Consider the following 21,958-nt stretch of genomic DNA (forward strand, 5'->3'; position numbering starts at 1 on the left):
TTTATTTGAACAAGTCGAGCACCCGCGAGAGTGTGAGTATGAGTTCCTTATCGCGAGCATAGAATGGACGTCATCCAAGTAGTCGCTGACGACGACGACACAGAGGGAATCGTCCGTTGATAGGTAGGCTACTGTGATGTAATCTGCGCACAAAGATACCTTAATACACGGAGTACTAGATCGTCGGGTCGGGATTGAGGAAGCGAAATAACGTTTCCGCGTGGTTGCGTAGGCGACCGAGCGCGCGCGCGCGTGTTCGTTCGTTATCAATGAGATGGAAACGCGTGGTGATTTATCGGCCCTATTTCCGTGTTTGCTTTGTACTATATTAACGATTTTCTGTTTCTACTTTGTTTTCGCTTACAGGCTTGCCCACTCAACCCGGCGCCAGAACTTCAATCGGAACAGGAGTTTAGTCAACGCTTTGCCCATGTTATTCGTGGCGTGATCGACTTTGCCGGCATGATTCCCGGCTTCCAAATACTGACCCAGGACGATAAGTTCACCCTGTTGAAGGCCGGCTTGTTCGATGCGCTTTTTGTGCGTCTGATTTGCATGTTCGACTCACAGATCAATTCGATCATCTGTCTGAATGGGCAGGTGATGCGCCGTGATACGATTCAGAATGGTGCCAACGCACGTTTCCTGGTCGATTCGACGTTCAACTTTGCCGAACGGATGAACTCGATGAATCTGACGGACGCGGAAATCGGTCTATTCTGTGCCATCGTGTTAATAACGCCCGACCGACCAGGACTGCGGAATGTGGAATTGATTGAGAGGATGTACTCCAAGCTGAAGGCTTGTCTGCAGTCGATCGTATCGCAAAACCGGCCCGATAAGCCGGAATTCATGCAGGAACTGCTGCGAACACTTCCGGACCTAAGGACGCTGAGCACCTTGCATACGGAGAAGTTGGTTGTGTTCCGAACAGAACACAAAGAGCTACTGCGGCAACACATGTGGAACGCTGAAGAAGAGCTCGCAAAGAGTCCCAGCTCGAACACGTGGAGCTGCGATGGCAATAATGTGGAAGACATGGCTAAGAGTCCGATGGGTTCGGTATCCAGTACGGAGTCGGCAGAAACCACCTCAGACTACTCTCATACACCTTCATCACTCAGCGCTTCGGCACCCCTGTTGGCTGCTACTCTGTCCGGTCAGTGTCCTATTCGCCATCGGGCAAGTTCCGGTTCGTCGGCTGAGGATGATATCATTGGTGGAACGGCGCATCTGGCGCAGAACGGTTTGACCATTACTCCAGTTATCCGATCGGTTGGAACCCATCACGTCCGATACCGAAAGTTGGACTCTCCCACCGATTCCGGCATTGAGTCCGGAAACGAGAAGCACGACCACAAACCAGTCAGCAGTGGATCGTCGTCTTGTTCGAGTCCACGATCTTCATTGGAGGATCAATCGGACGATAAACGCCACATTGTGGAGAATATGCCCGTTCTGAAGCGTGTCCTACAGGCACCACCACTGTACGATACCAACAGTCTAATGGACGAAGCGTACAAACCACACAAGAAGTTCCGTGCGATGCGCCAACGGGAAAGTGAAGCCGAACCTGCTCCAAGCTCATCCTCTTCGTCTACAATCACTCTTTCATCACATTCACCTAAACCATCGTCCAGCTCGTCACAATCGGTGGTCTCGTCGCATTGTAGCAGTATGGGAGCAGCGCAATCTCCCTCTCCTCAGCAGCCCCAATCCCAGTTGCATATGCATTTAACGAGGCCGCTGAATCAATCACCACACCAAAGCCTTCACCACCATCATCATCAACAACATCACTCGGCGACACCTCCCGCCAGCCATCAGTCGTCTTCCCTATCCAGCACGCACTCGGTGCTGGCAAAATCCCTCATGGAACAACCCACTATGACACCGGAACAGATGAAACGTTCCGACATCATCCACAACTACATCATGCGAGAATCGCAACACGCTCATCAAAATCAGCACCACTCCGAAGCGCAGGGTCCGTACCGGAGTGGCCTCCTAGTATGTAGTCCACGATCCTCATCCGTCTCACCGTTAACCTCGAGCAGTAGTAGTAGCAGTAGCTCATCTTCCTCCGGAAGTGGATGCCCATTCTCATCCAACGGCAGCAACAGTAGGTGGCAGAGTGGTCCAACGAGTGTCATCACCACAACCCGCCAGCAAACTCCTTCCCCATCGCTCAATTCCACCGGAAGTGCTGACACTTCCTCCTCTTCCAGTACCGCCACCAGCAGTACTAGCATCCGCTACTTCCAGTCACCACATTCAACATCGATCTCCCCGCCGATGACCGCCATGGCACAGCAAGCCTGCAGCACCACCACCGGCTCCATTGGATCTCCACAGTCCGTGGTGACGGCACCCTCTCCCTCCCCTCGTTTGATCGAGCTTCAAGTGGACATTGCCGGTGGTTCCTCCACTTCCGGTACCACCGATGCCCCACTAAACCTGTCGAAAAAATCTCCCTCGCCTTCACCTGCCCGCCACGGAATGCATCCTTCTGCAAGCACCTCCTCCTCCTCAACCACCACCATCCACAAGGTGCTACTGGAAGCGTAAGCTACAACAACAACAACAACTACTACTACTAGTACTACTACATACTAAGTGAGAGACACGAAAACTACTAAAACACAAGCAGTAAAAGAGGCAGATCAGTTTACACAACTGTACAAAGTTTAAACCCGTAAGAGTAGTAACTATTTCTAGGTACGGATAGAGTTTTATAAAAATCGGTTGCGCGCCACGGGGAGGAGGCACCGTGTGCAAATTACTATGAAGAGCATTGATATTTTACTAAGCAAAACCTAAAAAAACAAACGAGGATCTCTATTTTTCCTCCTCCTACGGGCGCGCATCGGAGGACGGTTAGGAGCGAGCTGGCTGGCTGGCTGGCCAGAAGCAACAATCAGATTCCCTCCCGTTGTATTGTTTTGGATGGAAAGGATGATGCACGTGTAGTTGGGAGACAAACAATAATCTAAACAAGCCAAACAGGAAGACATTGCGTTTTTAGTGGATAGGAGACACTGACACACCCAAAAAAAAAAGAGAGATAAGAAGAAGCAAAACATTGTAATGTTCCAATTATTAGCATGATTGAATTCAATCAGAGTGTAGTACTCAGAAACGGAAAAGTAATAATGAGACAAACAAATCGAAGAATTTATCAAGGAAAACCTACCAGGGGAAACTAGGAAAACAAGATAGATTTGAAAACTGCATGGCATTCAATTTGATACGGGATGGTTGGAGGGGTTTGCAATCTTTTTTTTTCTTTTCTTTTCTTTTTGTAAATAGTTGAAATTGAGACAAAACGGAATTTACAAAGTTTGATAGGTGATGAGGCAATTCCAAATTTTACCAAACACCGTCTTTTTCGACAGTGCATGCATGAGACATAAAAGAAGACAAAAACAAAACGAAAGCTGGATTATGATGGCAAACGAAAGTGAGATCAGACATTGTTTTTAAGCGCAGAGATGAATGAGGTTAGGAGCAAGAAACATAACCGTACTTTAAAAACACAAAGAAAAAGTGAAATTATCAATCCGTTCTAAAAACCCTTATTTCACAGCAGAAAAAAAGAAGCAGATAATTTAAAACTACTTTTAAAATAAAGTATAAAAAAGAAAATAAAAATCCAAACAACGGCGACGACCCGCTTGTCTTGGGAACAAAAATCAAGCTGAAAATTGTACATAGTGTAATTAGATTATTACTATTTTTTTTTAATTAAACGTGCAGATTTTTATTTATTGAAACATTTGCTTATTATCTTCCTTATTATTCTTTATTAAGTGTCCTTTACGTTTTCCTAATCTTTTGTAAATAGCTAATCAAAATGTTAAGGTTAGAAACACACATACACACACGAGACCAAGTTTTAATTTAAAACAAAACCATTTTAATTGAACGTTAGTTTCTTTTCGTATCACCTATAATTATGATTTTTTTTTAATGAAGCAACAAAAACCTTTATCAAACAGTAAGACATAAGAATCAATGTTTTAAAACACAAGTAAACAAGAGAATGAATTAAGTTTGAAAAACTTGAACGAAAGCAAGCGCATGGTACACACAGTGAAGTGGTTCTATCAATTTATACTTCTACTGACGGCGAGTGCGTGTATGCTTGTGTGTCGGGCAAAGACATGCAATCGAATGAATGAGCTGCGTGAGTGCGAAATACAAATGGATAATAACTACATACACGAAAACAGAAACAAATCGTCAAAATGTGCAACAGTAAAAGAAAACAGAAGAAAACAACCCTACAAGTGTAAGGAGGAAGTTTCTAGGTTTAGGAGTATAGCTGTATAACATTAAAACAGAGAATAAAGAGAATGAAAAAAACAAAAATCAATTGAAATTGAAAAAAAAAACAGTGCATGAGCCAGAAAGCGAATGAGAAAAAATCCAAACAAAAAAAAAAAGAGCAAAAAAACCCTAAATTCATATTATTGTATTGAGAACAAAAAACCTATAAATATATGGATGAAACGTAAAACAAACAAAACACAAAAAGGATAATAAGAGTAAGTCACTGAGACGAAAACTGGAGCAAAATACACACACACACAGACACAAAATGGTACATAATAGATTGAGATAAAATGAGAGAACCAAGAGTTAAAAAACAAAACAAACACAATTTGCGAGAACAGGAAACAAACACAAAAAAAAAAACAGTTGAATTGAGGAATGATTGAATGAAATAAAGTATTAAATATTGCTTCATTGTTGCAATTAATATGAAAAAAAAAAGTTCGCTGGTTATGATTTGTACTTAGAAAGAAAATGTCCTTTTGCGAAAGCATCTCTGGTTTGGTTGCTGCTGAGTCCGTTTTCGAGAATTGTCCAGCTTTGCGGTTCGTGAAAGGCTTAGGGCTAATTTCTTCGCAAGCCCCGCTTAACTCGGTAAACCTGGTTTAACGCTAAGCCTGCATTTCGTCACGTTAGCTTAGAGTTCTCTCCCAATAGCTTATTGTAAAATTGTAGTATTTTTTCAATAGAATCGTCATTTTAGCCGATGATTTGGTAGGCATATTCAAATTTTAAACTGCTCGATTGAAATTTATTTGAGTTTAAAGAAAATGTCGTCAAAATAGGAATCGGACGTTGTGATTGATTCGGAACACATCCCATTGTTAAAACAATCTTGGAGAGCTGAAAACTTTGTCAAATTTCTCGATTTCTGAGTGTTTACCCTATTTACCGCATTCTTGGGCCCTGGCCTAGGTTGCAACCTAGATTGCAGTATTATTTATTAGCTAGACTGTTGATTCCAGTCAAATGCGTAACGACAGATTATTTGCGGTATAAAACGGAATTTTTTGGATTTTCATGAAGCTTTAGGGTTTTATTTAATAACCACAACAAAAAATCGTACAACAACCCATAGTTACAAGAAGTGAAGTAGATTCAAACAACATAACAATCGTAATTTACTATGTGTTACAACCCTTATAAGCGGGAACCATACACAAATGGAATCACAGATCATGCGACTATAACGCATATACTTGAGATGATATCTTGAATAACAGGGCTAGTAGTGGGTATGCGATGTAATAGTAGTGACTTTAGTGACTAAAATTATGAAAATATTGACCAAATAGTGACCTTCAAACAATTAAAAAGTGGCCAATAGTGACATTTATTGATCGGAAAGATATTGTTCCGCTATTCCAATATTTTTCGTGCTTTTTAAAAATAAAACAAATGATTTAAAGATCACATCAATTTGTTGTAAAAAAAAAAGTATGAATTGAATAAGCAAAAGCACGGTCCAATTCTAACCTCCATTTCCTCACAAGAAATTGTTATTAGATCGCGAAATTGAGGCACAGAGAAAAATGTTCAAAGTACCGATTTTAGACAATTTTAGGATAGCAATTTTTGAGGATCTAGGATATGTATGAAGCGATGCATTTAACAACATGAAGAACTGCAGTCCAGAATTAAATGTATATAGATCTAATTTAGCCATTAGTATCTTAATAAAAGATCCCTCTCTTCTATGTAGTCGCTATATTACTAACTGGTCGTCTTTTTACTTTGCTGTATTCCTCCCAAGAATAGAATCTTCTGTAACACCTCAAACATAGAAAAATAATCAAAACTCTGGGATCTAGACAGCTCTTCTAGATCGCAGTTTAAGAAAAAATCTCATTATTATGACCGAGATGGAATGATCACGGACAAAATTGAATGCGTCTAGGACTTAAAATCTCGATAGTGAAAAATAGAGATTTAGGAATACATTTGAGAGTTCTTTAATTTTTTTTTCTAAGACCTGGACCTGATTTTTTTTTGTATTACCGGAATATAAGCATGGAAAAATACAATACAATTTAATGGACTTAAAAAGGAACTCAAGAACCTGTGACATGGTTTATTTTTCTCGATGTTTGGACAAATACTAAAGCTACCGAGGGGTTACAGATTATTCAAATTTCTGGCTTTTGAACAAATGTTGAGAGCTTGAAAATTTTCCTAGACCATTTTTTTACATGGAACCAACGGGAAAGGTAATTTTTACCTGAAAATTCAGGTAACCTCTTTTAAATAGAAATTCAAGAGGGTTCACGTGCCGCACGTCATCATCATCATCATCGAAAGAAGTCATTGTATACAAAAGCTGTTACGCCCTAATTCCCAGCTCTATCTTGAATTTTTTGTCGTATTCGTAATTCAAAAATGGGCAACGAAGAAAGTGCGCTTTCGTCGTTGTTGGACGAGTTGGAATTACCAGGATTCTTCATGTTTTCAAGTATAAGTTTTATATTTTTTATAAATTAACACTCATTTATAAATTAAAAATGAAATTGCAGAATACGGGAATTGATTATTCGAGGTGCTAAGAATCAACAATTGACGACCTTAAGGATGTTGCTATACGATTAATGTACTTCGAGATCATCAGTGCCAATTATTAAATAATGTAAATTAGTGTTTTTTTTTTTTCCTAGAATGCAATCATTTAATGACTCAAATAAATCGAAATATATATCTATAGTATATCACCAGTTTACTTTATCATTACAACAAAATCTAGTAACATTTACTTGCCAATTCCCGTACCGTAACTTTTAAGTGATGCCAATTTGACGATCATCGGAAAGTCCGAACAAATTTTTGTGTAAATCAATTGATTTCTATGTGAAAATATCTACGTGCCTTTTCAGGTGCATTTTAAGTAACTTTTTTTTTTGCAGTGTAGGTTTGGATAACTTTCAAGATCTCAATGTAAAATAGCCAGAATATTAAATTTAGAACATTTTTCGAAATCTCTGAACAAAAATCATTCCCAGGTATTTTCAGCACACAGATTGGTAAAAGAAGCTTTTAGCTAGCATCTGATAAAACAAACACAGCAAAAAACGGCTATGTGCTCAAGCTATTAACGAAAGAGAAAGTCGACGAAGAGAATCGATCAATGTTACTTAGGACCTAATGCAATGTTCAGCTTGATATGTTCGCAACTCTTCTTGTCAGATTTTACTTTGGGTTTTTAAAGTCAAATTCTTGACTCTCAACATTGGTCGTAAAAAGTGACTTTAGTGACTAAATTTTTAGTGACTTTTTGATGAAAAAAGTTACTTTTTAATGACTGACTTGAAAATAGTGACCAAGTCACTAAAAAGTGACCTGCTACCAGCCCTGGAATAAGTAGTTAGGCTCTTCTTATGGTTATTTTATAAGAGGGTTGCAAGAAATAAACAAAATGCAGCATGTCCATCAACCATAGATACATCCATTTAAAAAAGCATTTTAAATAGGTTTAGCGGCTCTATTAACTCCGGTTACGATAATTGGTAAAGGTATTGTCGAAGCCGACATTTCCCCAACGTTCCATGAAAAAGTTCAAGTGGTGGGAAACGTAATTTAAAACTGATCGAATGGTATGATTCATTATTTTTGTTTGTAGTGTGATCAATTAGATTATGATTAAAATACAGGAATGATCCGATTTTGGCGTATCACACTTTTATATTTTAATAATTTCAAACAACCGTAATTCCAAATCATTTTCATTTATCCTAAAGATGGTTTAAGGTATACTGTGGTGTAATAACATCACTGGAAAAGCGCATGGGTTTCGTATAGCATTAGAAAAGATTTTCGAAACTTTCAATACAAGAATTCCATGGAAGAAGAGAGGAGTACAAAAGAATTCCATGGAATTGCTGACGTTGGGTTATATTCCCCAACATGATAGTGGTGTTAGTATGCGTGGGCGAGCTAAGAGTTTCGACAAATTGACATTTGAATATTTCTAAAATTCCAAAATTTCCAATTATACTTATTTATGATAAGAGATTTAATGGGATTTGTGAATTCAAATCCCACCGGTTTGAGAAGAATTTCAATGGAATTTAATTTCAAAGGAATTTATAAACGGATTCAAAAGAAATTCATAAGAGAGTGTCAAGGGATTTCCCATTCCTCGTTCTGCTTGCGAATGAGCAACATCAAGGCCTGTTGTCTCGTCACATGGCATAGCTTTAAAAGTGTTTTCACCGCGAAAAGTTTTTTTTTTCTGAAAGCAGTTTTTGTGCCTCAGGTGACTCGCGCATTACATAAGGAAGCAGCCGATCCTGGCGAAGCCTACGATCGGACTGTCCATCTTTAACCCGCTCGAAGATATCAAACTGATTTTATCGGAGCCATAGTCAGCAGCAAGAGCCGTGTAATACACATCGGCAAACGACAACCACACGGACGGTGTGTACGACTGGAAACAATAACCAGCAGAAAGCAGTGAGCCGCCGCACGGACGGTGTGTACGACCGGCATCTATTGTGGCAGAGCAGCAACAGTATAGCAGTAGAAACGGTAAGGGCAAATAGTAGCACGTATCTGTTTTTGTATTCCCATTCCTCTGACTGTTTGCTTGTGGATCGTCTGTCTCTCCCCCAGTAGAATCGTTCCACATAGGGTGGTTCGTTAATAAAAAAAAGTAAAATAATAATTACTTTTTGACGACAATTTTTAATTTCTAATGGATGGTTCAAAGGGGGGCAGTAAGCCTCCCAATGATAAACTTAGAAAGCGCCATTATCAGGCGTCCTCTGCCTCGCCTTGGGTTGTCTATTTTCGGCAGAAAGAGAAAGCCCTTAACTTCTTAGGGATTAAAAGAATATTGACGCGTCGTTTCCCGGGGACCGAATTTCATCAGGTCAATCGGAACAAACTGCGTATAACTGCGCCTACATATAATATCGCAAATGATATTGCTGACGACGAGGCTTATAACAAAGAGTATTACGTCTACATCCCATCTCGAGATGTGGAGATAGACGGCGTGGTCTCTGCAGTGAGCCTGACGTGTGATGACGTCATGGAAGGTATGGGGCGCCTTCAAAATGCTGCTACATCTACCGTGGACGTTCTGGGTTGCAGGATATTGTATTCAGCGACCACGGTAGATGGTCAAAAGACTTATTCCCCTTCAGGCTCACTACAGGTGTCTTTCGCTGGATCGGTTCTCCCAAAGTTCTTAGAAATTGAAAATGTTTTTTTCCCGGTGCGACTTTTTGTACCAAGGGTATATAATTGTGCCAACTGCAAAAAGTTGGGACACACAGCTGCTTTTTGTGACAACAAGCCCCGTTGTGGCAAATGTAGCCAAGACCACATGGAGGGTGCTTGCCAACAGGAAGCAACTAAATGTGCTTACTGCGGCAAAGAACCTCTTCATGCTTTGCAGGACTGCCCCGCGTACAAGAAGCGTACCAACAATGTGAAGCGTTCAATAAAAGAACGCTCCAAGCTGACGTTTGCAGAAATGGTTAAGTTGCAAAATGGATCCTCTGCTTCGTTGGCATCAGCCGCTCAAAATGAAAACACTTTTGAGATTTTGTCTTCCGATGAACTGGACTCTGACATAGCAGATGAGAGTGAGTCTCCGGAGGTACACGCCCCCGGTAAAAGGAAGCCGACTAGCTCCCCGGGAGTGCGCCGGAAAAAAAATAAAACCACTCTCAAAAGCATGCAAAAATCTGAAGGTAGCGGGGATTCATTGAAAAACCCGAACAAATCGGTAATTGCTGCTCCATCTGATCCTTGCTGCAGCTTTTCCACCCCGCCGCTACCTAATAAAGGTAATCGTAAGAGGTTACCAAAAATAAACACCACGTCTACTCGCAATTCAAAGAAAACTCTCCCGTCCAAGCGAGGAAAGATTAAATTTAAGGACATTGTGGATAATATTTTGAATGCCCTCGGCTTTCCCGACGAATCGCCACTTCGAGGGCTTATTGACCTGCTTGTTCCTATAGTCGGAAACTACTTCAAGCAATTGACTGCATCATGGCCCCTCATTGGTGAATTCATATCTTTCGATGGATAATTCGTCGAGTGAGGATCAAGATATGATCACTTTATTGCAATGGAACTGTCGTAGTTTAATACCTAAATTAGACTCGTTCAAGTATTTGATTCACAATTCTGATTGTGATATATTTGCACTCTGTGAAACTTGGCTTTCTTCTGAAGATGAACTAAACTTCCACGATTTTAACATTATCCGCCTGGACCGAGATGATTCATATGGTGGCGTACTTTTGGGGATCAAAAAGTGCTACCCCTTCTATAAAATCTCAATCCCAATAATTTCAGGCATTGAAATTGTCGCTTGCCAAATAAATGTGAAGAACAAAGATCTTTGCATAGCTTCTGTATATGTCCCTCCAAGGACTTCCATAAACCGCCGTCAGCTTTGGAGTTCAGTTAATATCCTTCCATCTCCAGTTCTAATACTGGGCGATATGAACTCACACGGTACTGGTTGGGGCGAATCATACGATGACAATAGAGCGGGTATTTTCTATGATTTGTGCGACGATTTCAACTTGACTATCTTGAACACTGGTGAAGCAACACGTATAGCAAACCCTCCTGCTCGAGAGAGCCGTCTTGACATTTCTTTGTGCTCTAACTCACTATCATTAGATTGTCTGTGGAAGGTTATCAATGATCCCCATGGTAGTGATCACTTGCCAATTATTATTTCAATCAAAAGTGGTCGTCTAAAAACAGATCAGTCAATTCAAGTTCCTTTTGACCTCACGAGGAACATTGATTGGCAAAAATTTGTATCGGCGGTAACTCTTGGTATTGATTCTACCGATCCTCTACCACCACTGGAAGAGTATCGTTTCTTTACCGAGCTAATCTACAAGAGCGCATTAGAAGCTCAGAAACGACGTGTTCCAAGTGCATCGCTCAAAAGAAGACCCGCCACCCCTGGCTGGGATGACGAATGCACAAAGTTGTATCTTGAGAAATCCAATGCCTTTAAAGATTATCGTAGACATGAAAGATCTGAGCTTTTTGATAAGTATCTAAAGCTTGAAAAAAAGCTTAAAAACTTACTAAAAGCAAAGAAACGAAATTACTGGCGTACTTTTATCGAGGGACTTTCTAGAGAAACCTCGATGTCAACGCTTTGGAAAAAGGCTCGCTATATGCGAAACCGCGCATCTTCCAATGAGAGTGAAGAATACTCCTCCCAATGGATATTCGACTTCGCTAAAAAGGTTTGTCCAGATTCTGTTCCAGCACAACCAACTTTACGGGATACAGCCCGAAGTAACGGTTCTCTGGATGAACCATTCACAATGCTGGAATTTTCAATGGCACTTCTTTCATCAAATAACTCTGCTCCGGGAAGCGATATGATCAAATTTGACCTTCTAAAAAACCTCCCCGATATCGCTAAAAGACGATTACTTAACCTATATAATTCATTTATGGAATTCAATATAGTTCCACCAGCATGGAGACAGGTTAAAGTAATAGCTATTCAAAAGCCTGGGAAACCAGCGTCTGATCACAATTCTTACCGTCCGATCTCTATGTTATCATGCCTGAGGAAATTATTAGAAAAAATGATCCTATTAAGACTTGACCATTGGGTTGAATCAAACAATCTACTTTCAAATACGCAATTTGGTTTCCGGAAGAGTAAAGGAACAAACGATTGTCTAGCGATGCTTTCATCTGATATTCAACTGGCCTTTGCGCACAAGGAGCAATTGGCTTCAGTCTTTTTGGATATTAAGGGCGCATTTGATTCGGTTTCCATAGACATACTGTCAGACAATTTGCACAGTAGTGGATTACCCGGTATTTTAAATAATTTTTTGTATAATTTGCTGTCAGAAAAACAAATGACCTTCAATCTAGGTCAACTGACAACTTCTAGAATAAGCTACATGGGCTTACCCCAAGGTTCATGTTTAAGTCCCTTACTTTATAATTTCTATGTCAAAGATATTGATAACTGCTTAGATAATCAATGTACGCTTAGACAGCTTGCAGATGATGCCGTGGTTTCCATGAGAGGTCCACGTGCAGAAATCTTGCAAAGACCATTGCAAAATTCCCTAAATAATCTGTCTCTCTGGGCAAGAAATTTAGGGATCGAGTTTTCACCGCAAAAAACTGAATTGGTAGTGTTTACAAGGAAGCGGTTTCCAGCCCAACTGCGTCTAAATATTTTGGGCAGAGACATTACGCAATCTTTAACCTTCAAATACCTTGGAGTCTGGTTTGATTCAAAATGCACTTGGGGTACCCACATTACGTATTTGAAACAAAAGTGTCAACAAAGGATCAACTTTCTACGATCAATTTCCGGGACATGGTGGGGTGCTCACCCGGAAGACCTCATTAAACTATATAAAACGACTATTCTTTCAGTTCTTGAGTATGGCTCTTTTTGCTTCCACTCGGCAAGAAAAAGCCACCTAATCAAATTGGAACGTATTCAATATCGTTGTTTACGTATTGCCCTTGGCTGTATGCATTCAACACACAATATGAGCCTAGAGGTCCTAGCGGGCGTAAAACCCCTGCAGAACCGATTCTGGGAGCTCTCATTAAGAATATTGATTAAATGTAGTGTCAGTAACAACCTTGTGATTGAAAACTTCGAAGAAATGCTCGAATTGAGCATCCAGTCTAGATTCGTGCGAATCTATCTTAATTATATGTCATCGGATATTAGCCTTCCTTGCTATACCCCCTCTCGTGTATGCTTTACTAACTACAGTTCCCCCATTGACTACGATCTCTCCATGAAACAGGCTATTCAAGGAGTTCCAGATCAACTTCGACCTATCTCAATTCCCCACATTTTTGCTGAAAAGTACCAACAAGTCAATTGCAATAGAAGATTTTTCACTGATGGATCATGCATTGATGGATCCACTGGCTTCGGCGTCTTCAATGAATACTCAACCGCCTTTCGGAAACTGCAGGAACCTTGTTCCGTTTATGTTGCTGAGCTAGCAGCAATTAACTTCGCATTGGGGATGATTTCCGATATGCCCATAGACCATTACTTCATCTTCTCGGATAGTCTCAGTTCGATTGAGGCTATTCGGTCGATGAAACAAGGTAGGCACTCATCTTATTTCCTTTCAAAGGTAAGGGAGCAGATGAGTTTGCTGGTCGAAAGATCATATATGATTACCTTTGTATGGGTCCCCTCACATTGCTCAATCCCAGGCAATGAGAAGGCAGACTCTCTCGCAAAGGTGGGCGCACAACAAGGCGAGATTTATGATAGAAGAATTTCACATGATGAATTTTTCCCATTAGTACGTCAGAGTTCTCTTTTAAGTTGGCAAAATGATTGGACAAATAATTATCTTGGGCGGTGGTTACATTCCATTATTCCAAATGTTTCTTCGAGAGCGTGGTTCAAAGGTCTGGATGTAAGTCGGGGATTCATTCGAGTGATGTCAAGACTTATGTCCAACCACTACTCGCTAGATGCACATCTCTATAGAATAAACCTCGTTGACAGCAATATATGTAGGTGCAGAACCGGTTATGATGACATCGATCACGCAGTTTGGTATTGCCCGGGTAATGACGCCTCCAGAGCACGACTATTGGATACCCTAGTGGCCCGAGGTAGACAACCCTTCCGTGAAGTAAGAGATGTATTGGGAACACGTGATCTTCCCTACATGCAAGCGATCTACGAATTCCTTTGTTTGTCTGATGTTAGAGTTTGATGTGACTATCCCCTCCTTTCCAAACAATTTCCCGCCATTGTGTCCCAGTCTTATTATCCTCCTGTTCCTGTGCTACTTGCCCCTGCCCAGTCAGGATTTGGTCAACCGTCCGAGAGTAGTATCTGAAGGAGGCTTCAGAAACCAGTTTCCTACCTAGATCCTTCCAATTGAAATTGTTACCCATTAACCTCGAGCCCGCCACGAGTAATTGGTACCCAATACTAACCTAGAAATTCTGCTATTTAAAATGTAAATCAAACATTACTGATTTTGGCTCCGCAAAGTGTCACACACGACTGAGCCTAGTAAATAAACGAACTAGTTAAAAAAAAGGGATTTCCAACGACAATTTAATGGTAATTACGAGGAGAATCCCTAGCGAATGTCCTTATAAGTTAAAGGTGAATTCCATAATAATTCTGAATATAACAACATATTAATATTTTTGTCAAAAGAGCAGATTTATCTTCGAATTGTTATGTAACAGAACACTAATCAACCCAAACCTCAGGACCACCATACATTATTGTTGTTTAAAAGTTAATTTTCATTGAACGCCTTGCTGCCAGTCACATCACCCCCAAACCTCTTTGATAATGTACCCAGCAACAAGACATGTGTGGTCAAATGCGTAACAGTATTGAAGTGGTACATAAACATTCTCAAAATGACCGAATACCACATGACCTTGTCAATTAACCAGAAACACTTCGAATTAAGGTAAGGTTTTCTGCAGGACGCTAGAAAAAAGCAAAAAAATCTCGAATTTATATGATTGATCGCGAATATTCACGATTAGAAGATTCTAGCAAGAAATACCTCCAATAAATTTTCGCTTTTTTAATAATTTATTGAATAAACCATATATTCTTATTATAAACGATAAAAAAAAGAACTATTGATTATTACAAATTCTTATCACAAGAGAAGATTATTTTTTTTCGGTCGGCATATTTTCAATTCTCAGTAATTATTGAATATTTCTAAACCATTTTTGGAGCGTTGCATCATAGGATCATTGTTTAAAAACACGTATGTACAGTTTAAAAAAACAATAGATTTATAAGGTGAACATAAAGTGTGCTCATCTTGCCCCGGGACGCGATCTTGTGCCTACTTATTTTTATTTCATGTGTGCTAGAATTTGAAAATTAATATATAATCATAATCAATTTAAATTACGATCAAAATACTCATATGAACTTCTTCCCTGTCACGAAAGGGATAAAATAGACCTGATGTTGAGGCAAGTCACATTAACTTATGTAGTCGATGTTTATCAGAGTTTGTTTATAATTGGCTTCTAATCATATTTTCGCATCTCCCACTTTCGAGATAATTTAAAACTCCATGCTCGCTAACTCTAGAAGTTATGAATCAGAAGAAAAAAAAACTGCGCTATTATCGTCATAGTAGATCTAAAGATTTATTCATTTATATGTGCACATCAACTGAATCAAAACTGTTATACACGTGTCACAACCAACCAAAACGTATACTACATAATGCTCTTATAACCCAGATTAACTCGTTCTCTCCTCGCGCTTTGCAGCAAATAGATGCTTCGGAACCGTACCGTCGGCATGATGTCCTTCCAAACTGGGCAGAATGATCTTATTGCGTCGCCTTTCCTCAGCCACAGCTGCCGCCGCAGCAGCACCCACAATGAAGGGATTGAAAGGCTTCGGTTCCATTCTGGGGCTGTTGATATCCGTCGCATCCAGAGCTGGGGGTGCCGACGGTGTGATACTGCCCATATCCGAAAGAGGTCTCTGGACGCCATTCTCATCGATATGATTGTTATTGATCGAACCGGTGCCATCGTGCTTCGGAGGGCTTGTCGAAATCGAAATGTCCAACGAAGGATGCCCGGAATCGACTAGTATGTCGTTGCCATAGTTGTTGTTATTTCCATCGTCATCGTTGTTGTTATTGTTGTTATCGCCACCATGCCTTCCGTTACTTATGACCAAACTTTGCGGAGCACTAGCAGGTGGGCTGTAGATGTTGTGTTGATTGTCCTCTGCCAGGGATTCGCTGATTGATGGTTGAGGCCTGGCAAGGGTGAGATTGTGATTTTGATGACGGACATGATGATTGTTGTTTACATTTTTCGCCGCCACCGGGAATGACGCGTAGCTGATTGGCGTCGAAGTGCTGTGGTAGATGTCTCGTTCGCGCAGGTACTGGTCGTAGATCCCATTCAGGGTTGCCGTGTTACTGTAGAATCAAACGCGTTACCCTTTTGTATAGCATAAATTTAAGAAAACCTCATTCCTACCTTGACAGCGGAATAATGATTCCAGTTTCCGGTGGTGCCGGTTCATATGCATGCCTTGGATAGTTCACCTCATCGTCAACAGTTGAAATTCCTACATGATTAGTTCGAACGTGGTATGGAAAGCTCTTGTTAGCCCTCGAAGGCCACGTCAGCCAAAGGAATGCCAAATGGCCCGAAAATGCTACCACTGCAAGTGCTCCGAACATGACACTCTCCCGAACCCATGGATCGAGCACGTTCACACCGACAACCGTCAGGATCGGTCCACTCATGATCCACATCGATCCTAGCAGAGTGAATGGGTAATAGAACGGTCCTTTTTCGCTGAACTTGCGAATCGTGGCAGCGCTGGAATAAATAAAGAAACCCCAACTCACGCAACGAAGTCCTGCCAGACCAAATCCGGCAGGTGATTCGTACAGGTTCAGTACTTCTCCGGGGTCAAATGCCTGGCAAGCAGTGACAAAATGCATTGAAATAAGTTTTCTTACGTTAAGTCAATTATAATAGATACCTCGGACTGATATATAAACAGTGTAATATACACAATAACGTAGAGATTTGTAAACACCGTAATCTTAACCGTAGAGCAGGTCTTCAGTCGGGCTCGGGTGATCGTGTATCCTTTGGCCATCAGAAGTAGTAACAGTAGAAACGTGATTTCGCTGGCACTGGTGAAGAACCCACCGAAGCTGGTGAACGGTCCAATTCCGGAAACGGCATACTTGGCCCAGGTGGTGCTCAGCAGAAGCACCCCAAACCATTGTAGGAGCACGCTCAGCGCAAACAATCGGTAGGTGCAATGGTACAGATGGCGGGACTTCAGTTCGATGGCACACAGGAATACCGCCAACAGCAGCAGTGTGTATGCAATAGATTCGACCAGAAGTATTGGGGGGATGTCTGAAATGAAAGCATTTGTGTTGTACCATTCCAGTTGGTTTTTGATCAGATCAGGAGATCTTGATTGAAATAGGTGGAATAGCTATGCATAATTAAAATCTCCTAAATAAAGGGGAAAACAAGGTTATGCGTAGCCTTTATTTCAAATACATTTTATTTGAGTTTTAGCAAATATGGAGCATCATTTTTTTTTAATTTATAAGAGTTCAAACGTTTGCTAGAGGTTCCAGGACTTCTTGCAGTCGTAGAGCATCAGAATTTCTTGGAATTGCTAAAATCTAGCAGGAGATCGAGAAGTTCTTGGGTAAAAAGGTCCATAAACGCATTACATTCCCATGTGGAAAAACAGCAAGCCGAGAAAAACGCCAGCACCATGGCACCTTATGACTGGGACAACCGAGTTTTGGTACTTCTTACGATATTTTGAGAACAAAGTAGTTCACTTTTTGTGTACATATTAAATTCAGGTAGTAAATAGTAGATTCCAGAAGATCACTGAGGCTGTTATGCATTAATGGGCAGTGTAAGCTTCCATAGCACCATACTTAGATATCACTGGCGTTGCGTAAGCTCACTTTTTACCTGTTCAACAACTTTGAAAACGTAATTTAAAGCCATAGGGTTAAATACCCCATTTCCGGCCTATTAAGCATAACCCGCACTTAGTCTTTCTTAATCTGGATCAGTTTAGCACCAAACGGAATGTTATTATTACTGATGGCTTCCAAATTTATTACCTTTCCGTACGTACCATAAGATTTGAAAACGAGAAACCAATCGTAAAGATATTGTCAAAAGTCCAACACTGCTTCTTGACGCCAAACTCGGCCTACGGCTTTTAAACTCGACCTAACGCATTGAAACGCAATTGAAAAGCCCATGAAATCACTTCGGCCTATCGGATGAAGATAAAAATTGATTCGGTCGGAGTGCTTCTTTTGTTTTTGGGAATAATGGGTGCAAACTTTCATACCACGCGTTCTCATTGACTTCGTTCGGTAGCTTATTAACTAAAGTATCGTACCAAACGCATAATTGACTTGTTAACTCTGAAATCATGGATTTATTTGAAGTTTTCTGCTCGATAGGCCCAAAATGGGCGATTAGGCTGAAGTAGTTCTCTACCCTATCTATATTCAAATCGGTCCCAAAATGTATGGTTCACTGATTTGTATCAATTTAAAGTACTATTATTTTTATTTTCACCTTTAGAAAGTTGTTGAACATGTAGATTGACTGTTAGAGATTTCTTCTACATGTTGTTGGGGATCGAGGCGTTCTTGGAGTTCTGAAGTTTCTGTGGAAGGTATTTAACGTTTAAAATTCGAATTACTGAATTTCTTGCAATTCTGAATATTCAGGGAGTTCTACAGTTCTTTTATAGATTTTACAAGAGTTCTAAGAGATGCTGGAGCTTGAATTCCCGGACTTCAATTTTTAGTTCTACATGTTATTCTCAGATCTGAAAGTTTTTGCAATTCAATGAGCCGAATTTGAATGTTTTGAGTTCCTAATAGTTTGTTAGGACTACTGGACTGCCCATAAAAGCATAACAGTCACATCTTTGCATTATAAAAGATTTATGTTCTATGAATTCCTAAAAGTTTAGTTATTCTAGAACTATCCACAGTTCCCGGGAGTTTAATTTTTTCGAAGTACCATAATTTTCCAAACATACTGTATGATTGAAAAGCTCTCGAAGAGCTATGAAGCTAGGAATCACTAGTAAAGGGAATAATTTTTAGAGTTGCTGAAATTCTTGCAATTGGAGTTTTGAAAGCTCTCGCAGTTCTGGGATTATCGAGTTCATCGGAAAATTTAAGACCACTTGAGGCTCTAAGAACGTTAGATATTTCAAAGATATTAAGACCTACAAGCAATAAGTTTAAGAAAATTTCAGAATTGCATGAGAATCCAAAACTTTATAACGTAAAACATGCTTCGATAATATATAACTCAATAAACATTAAGAATTCTCGAAACACCTAGTCCTTTTAGTAACCCGAGGCATTTTTTGAAGCTCCAGAAGCTTCAAAAGCTCTCAAAGTTCTGTTAATATACTCTCGAAATTTTTAATGTAGAATACGAAGAGTTGCGCAAATCTTCAGATTTCTCTTAAAAATCTCAATAAAAATAATCCAGATTTCCAAACGCTCTCGTAAATTCGGAAGTATTAAAAGGAGTATCAAAGCACCCTTCAGCTAGAAGTACTTTAGATACCCCAAAAAATCCAAGAACTGCTGAAATTGAATTTATCAGGTTAGTTTCGTGGAACTTCCAAAATTCTATAAAATCATAATTCTTGCAATGTTCTGCGCTCCCTGATGGAAAAATGTTGCTACGTCAAAAGTCAATGCGCATTTTGCACCAAAGTAGACTCTTGCTCTAAAAATAAACCCTCAAAACGTTTATCGCTCAGATCAAAACAAAATTTAAAAAATCGAAATTCTATCACTTCTATTATGTTGATATGATATTCTATTGTAAAATGTAGCCCTATGCGCGTATCCCTGAAAATGAGTAGTAAGAGTCAACTAAAATTGACTGGAAATTAATTTCAAGCTCCATCATAGATATTTACTACTGTTTAATGTCTTGTTCAGAATACAATATTTTCGACACGAAAAAAAGTCATCAAAATAGCCTTGTAACGTGTCATAATTTAAGGCATCAAGAAACATATTGAATTCCCAGTGATAAAAAGATAAAACCCTAAACTGTGTCTTAAACATGATACTTACACATTTCATCGGCAGAATAATGCTCATGCCAAAAATCTCCCGGAACTCCATTTGTCATCTTGAACCTGTAAAACACATCCAATCCTCGGTTGCTTCCACAGTTCGAAATAGCAATATACCACCACCTAAAACAAAGGACCAGCAAAGTCAGTTCGTATTCCAGAAAAATAATCACAAATCTTGCTACCTCTGTCTGGAGCTGGTGAACGTTCCATGATTGCTGCAACTTATGATCAGCTTTGAGTCATACTTTGCAGCTCGTCTTATTCGAGTCACATTTCCCTCACCCTCTGCTGAGCTGTCGAAAAGTTGTTCCACGTACACCTTGTAGTCGGTACTATTTTCCAAACTATTGAATTCGACACTCTGAACCGGGTCTAACATCATCGGTTCAAATGTGCTGTTCTCCACGGTAGATAAATCGATATCCGTCACGTTCCAGTCGAATCCCTCACTCGTACCCACACTCACTTCCGGTGTGCTTGTTTTCAAAAACTGATCATACGTAAAAGTGTCATCGTCATTCGAGGGAGTACGTCCCACTGTTGGATCCGGGCTAGATTTTCTCGGTATTCCACCATTTTCTCGGGAATTTTGCGTTAGCAGGCTGCATCCAGAGTAGAGGTGATTTCTCGGTGTTAAATGCACGATTTGATTGTCGATCGCGCTCAAAACGGATAACTTTTCGGAACAAGTCTATAATTGAAAAAAAATGTTTAAGAATTTACGTATATTAATTCAGCAAATTTTGTCGATACCTTCTCAGTTTTGTACACAGCGGGCCATTGCATTTTGTCATCGTAGTAGAGCAACAATTTTAACTCCCCGTACCGTTTTTCGTACTCAATCTCATACTGGTACCGTCCATGGTTCGATAGAAAACAGAATCTGGCCAGAAATGCCCAATCCTACGGAGGAAAAGAAGTAGACCATTGCTCTTTCGGCCGTTACCAAGGGGAAGCTTTTTCCTTCATTGCGAAGGTAACCTGATTGCTTACCGTAGTGGTTTTCAAGTGTCCTTCGACTAATTTGGCCTCTCCATCGCGAATTAAACAAAGTATGCTTACCCAGATTAGAATGTTCATATTATTTTATACACTAACCAAAGAAAGTCTAATAAATTTTGATGATAATCAAAGTGGAAAAGTTTTGCCAACTCCGCACTAACAACACACTGACTGAGGTGTGATTTGTTTGCCTATTTCGGCGAAACGGTTGTTAGGGGCACATTGCATTATTTATCCTTGTATAGTGAGAACATAGTGCCACTGACCATGGGAAATAGGGTGAAAGCGGCAGATTATGACTGTGATACTAAGAGGTAACTACAAATTATCGAACAAGAGTTTTCAAGACTTTATTGAAAATTTAAATTAATATGAAAAAAATCACTTCACTTTCTTTATTTTCTTGCACATGATCTCCAGTTCCAAATCGGCCAAAGCTTTCTGAATGTCCCTTACGCGAACCTCCACCGATTTATCGCATGTTGTTTTCACCTTCTTGCTCCTGTACTGAATTTTCTCCAAAGATTGGAACGTGTGCTCAAAGTGCTGATCCATGGCACAGTAATCGCAAACCGATGTGTGACAATGACTACAAAAAAATTGCGCCTTTTCCAAGTGATACTCGCAGCACACCGTGTTCTCCGGAATGGGTGAAATGCGGGGAAGATTGCGGGTCAGTTTGCCCATTTCTTGGTGGAAATTCGATATTTGTACTGAGGTAATGGTCTTCCACAAGTGATTATTATTAACACAAAACGGTTGGATTTGCTTTCTAATAGGTATACTTGACAGACTATGCCAAATCTACCTATTCCGAAGCAACACAAGTTATTTTACCTAACGAAACGTCATTGAAAATTACTACCTACTATAGGTAGAAATGTTATCATTCTCTGTATCTGTTCAGTGAATTGATTTCTTTTCTGTTCACATGGAAGAACATCTCGAAATTGGGATAAAGTAAGTTATTCGTCGAGCCAC

General features: G+C 40.1%; 2 protein-coding genes across 5 annotated transcripts in view; one reads left to right on the forward strand and one right to left on the reverse strand.

The window, feature by feature from the left end:
* Window positions 1-4,499, forward strand: part of Eip75B (Ecdysone-induced protein 75B) — a 134,073-nt gene extending 129,574 nt beyond the window's left edge. For all 4 annotated transcript variants that reach the window (XM_065227011.1, XM_065227012.1, XM_065227014.1 and 1 more), the window contains one exon: window positions 367-4,499. In XM_065227011.1, coding sequence (XP_065083083.1) covers window positions 367-2,568 — 2,202 coding nt within the window. In that variant the 3' untranslated portion in view covers window positions 2,569-4,499. The remainder of the gene's footprint in view (window positions 1-366) is intronic.
* Window positions 4,500-15,475: 10,976 nt separating this feature from the next.
* Window positions 15,476-21,055, reverse strand: LOC135705334 (transmembrane protein 145-like). The gene is made up of 7 exons (XM_065227020.1): window positions 20,969-21,055; window positions 20,729-20,878; window positions 20,158-20,666; window positions 19,971-20,095; window positions 16,841-17,229; window positions 16,327-16,775; window positions 15,476-16,265 (listed from the first exon to the last, which is right to left on the reverse strand). Exons 1-7 carry the CDS (start codon window positions 21,053-21,055, stop codon window positions 15,569-15,571), a joined length of 2,406 nt encoding a protein of 801 aa, XP_065083092.1. The 3' UTR covers window positions 15,476-15,568.
* Window positions 21,056-21,958: the final 903 nt, after the last annotated feature.

This window comes from Ochlerotatus camptorhynchus, unplaced genomic scaffold, assembly GCF_037179485.1.
Source record: "Ochlerotatus camptorhynchus isolate MF236.1 unplaced genomic scaffold, CSIRO-AGI_Acam_v1.1 ptg000265l, whole genome shotgun sequence".
NCBI classification, from domain to species: Eukaryota; Metazoa; Arthropoda; class Insecta; order Diptera; family Culicidae; genus Ochlerotatus; species Ochlerotatus camptorhynchus.

Excerpts from the sequence above, each read along its gene's own strand:
- LOC135705334 (XM_065227020.1), bottom strand. The coding sequence starts at position 21,055 with ATGAACATTCTAATCTGGGTAAGCATACTTTGTTTAATTCGCGATGGA. Across the intron at positions 17,230-19,970 it reads TTATTCTGCCGATGAAATGT|ACATCCCCCCAATACTTCTG; the intron begins GTAAGTATCATG and ends CTTTCATTTCAG. Across the intron at positions 16,776-16,840 it reads TGTTTATATATCAGTCCGAG|GCATTTGACCCCGGAGAAGT; the intron begins GTATCTATTATA and ends ACTGCTTGCCAG.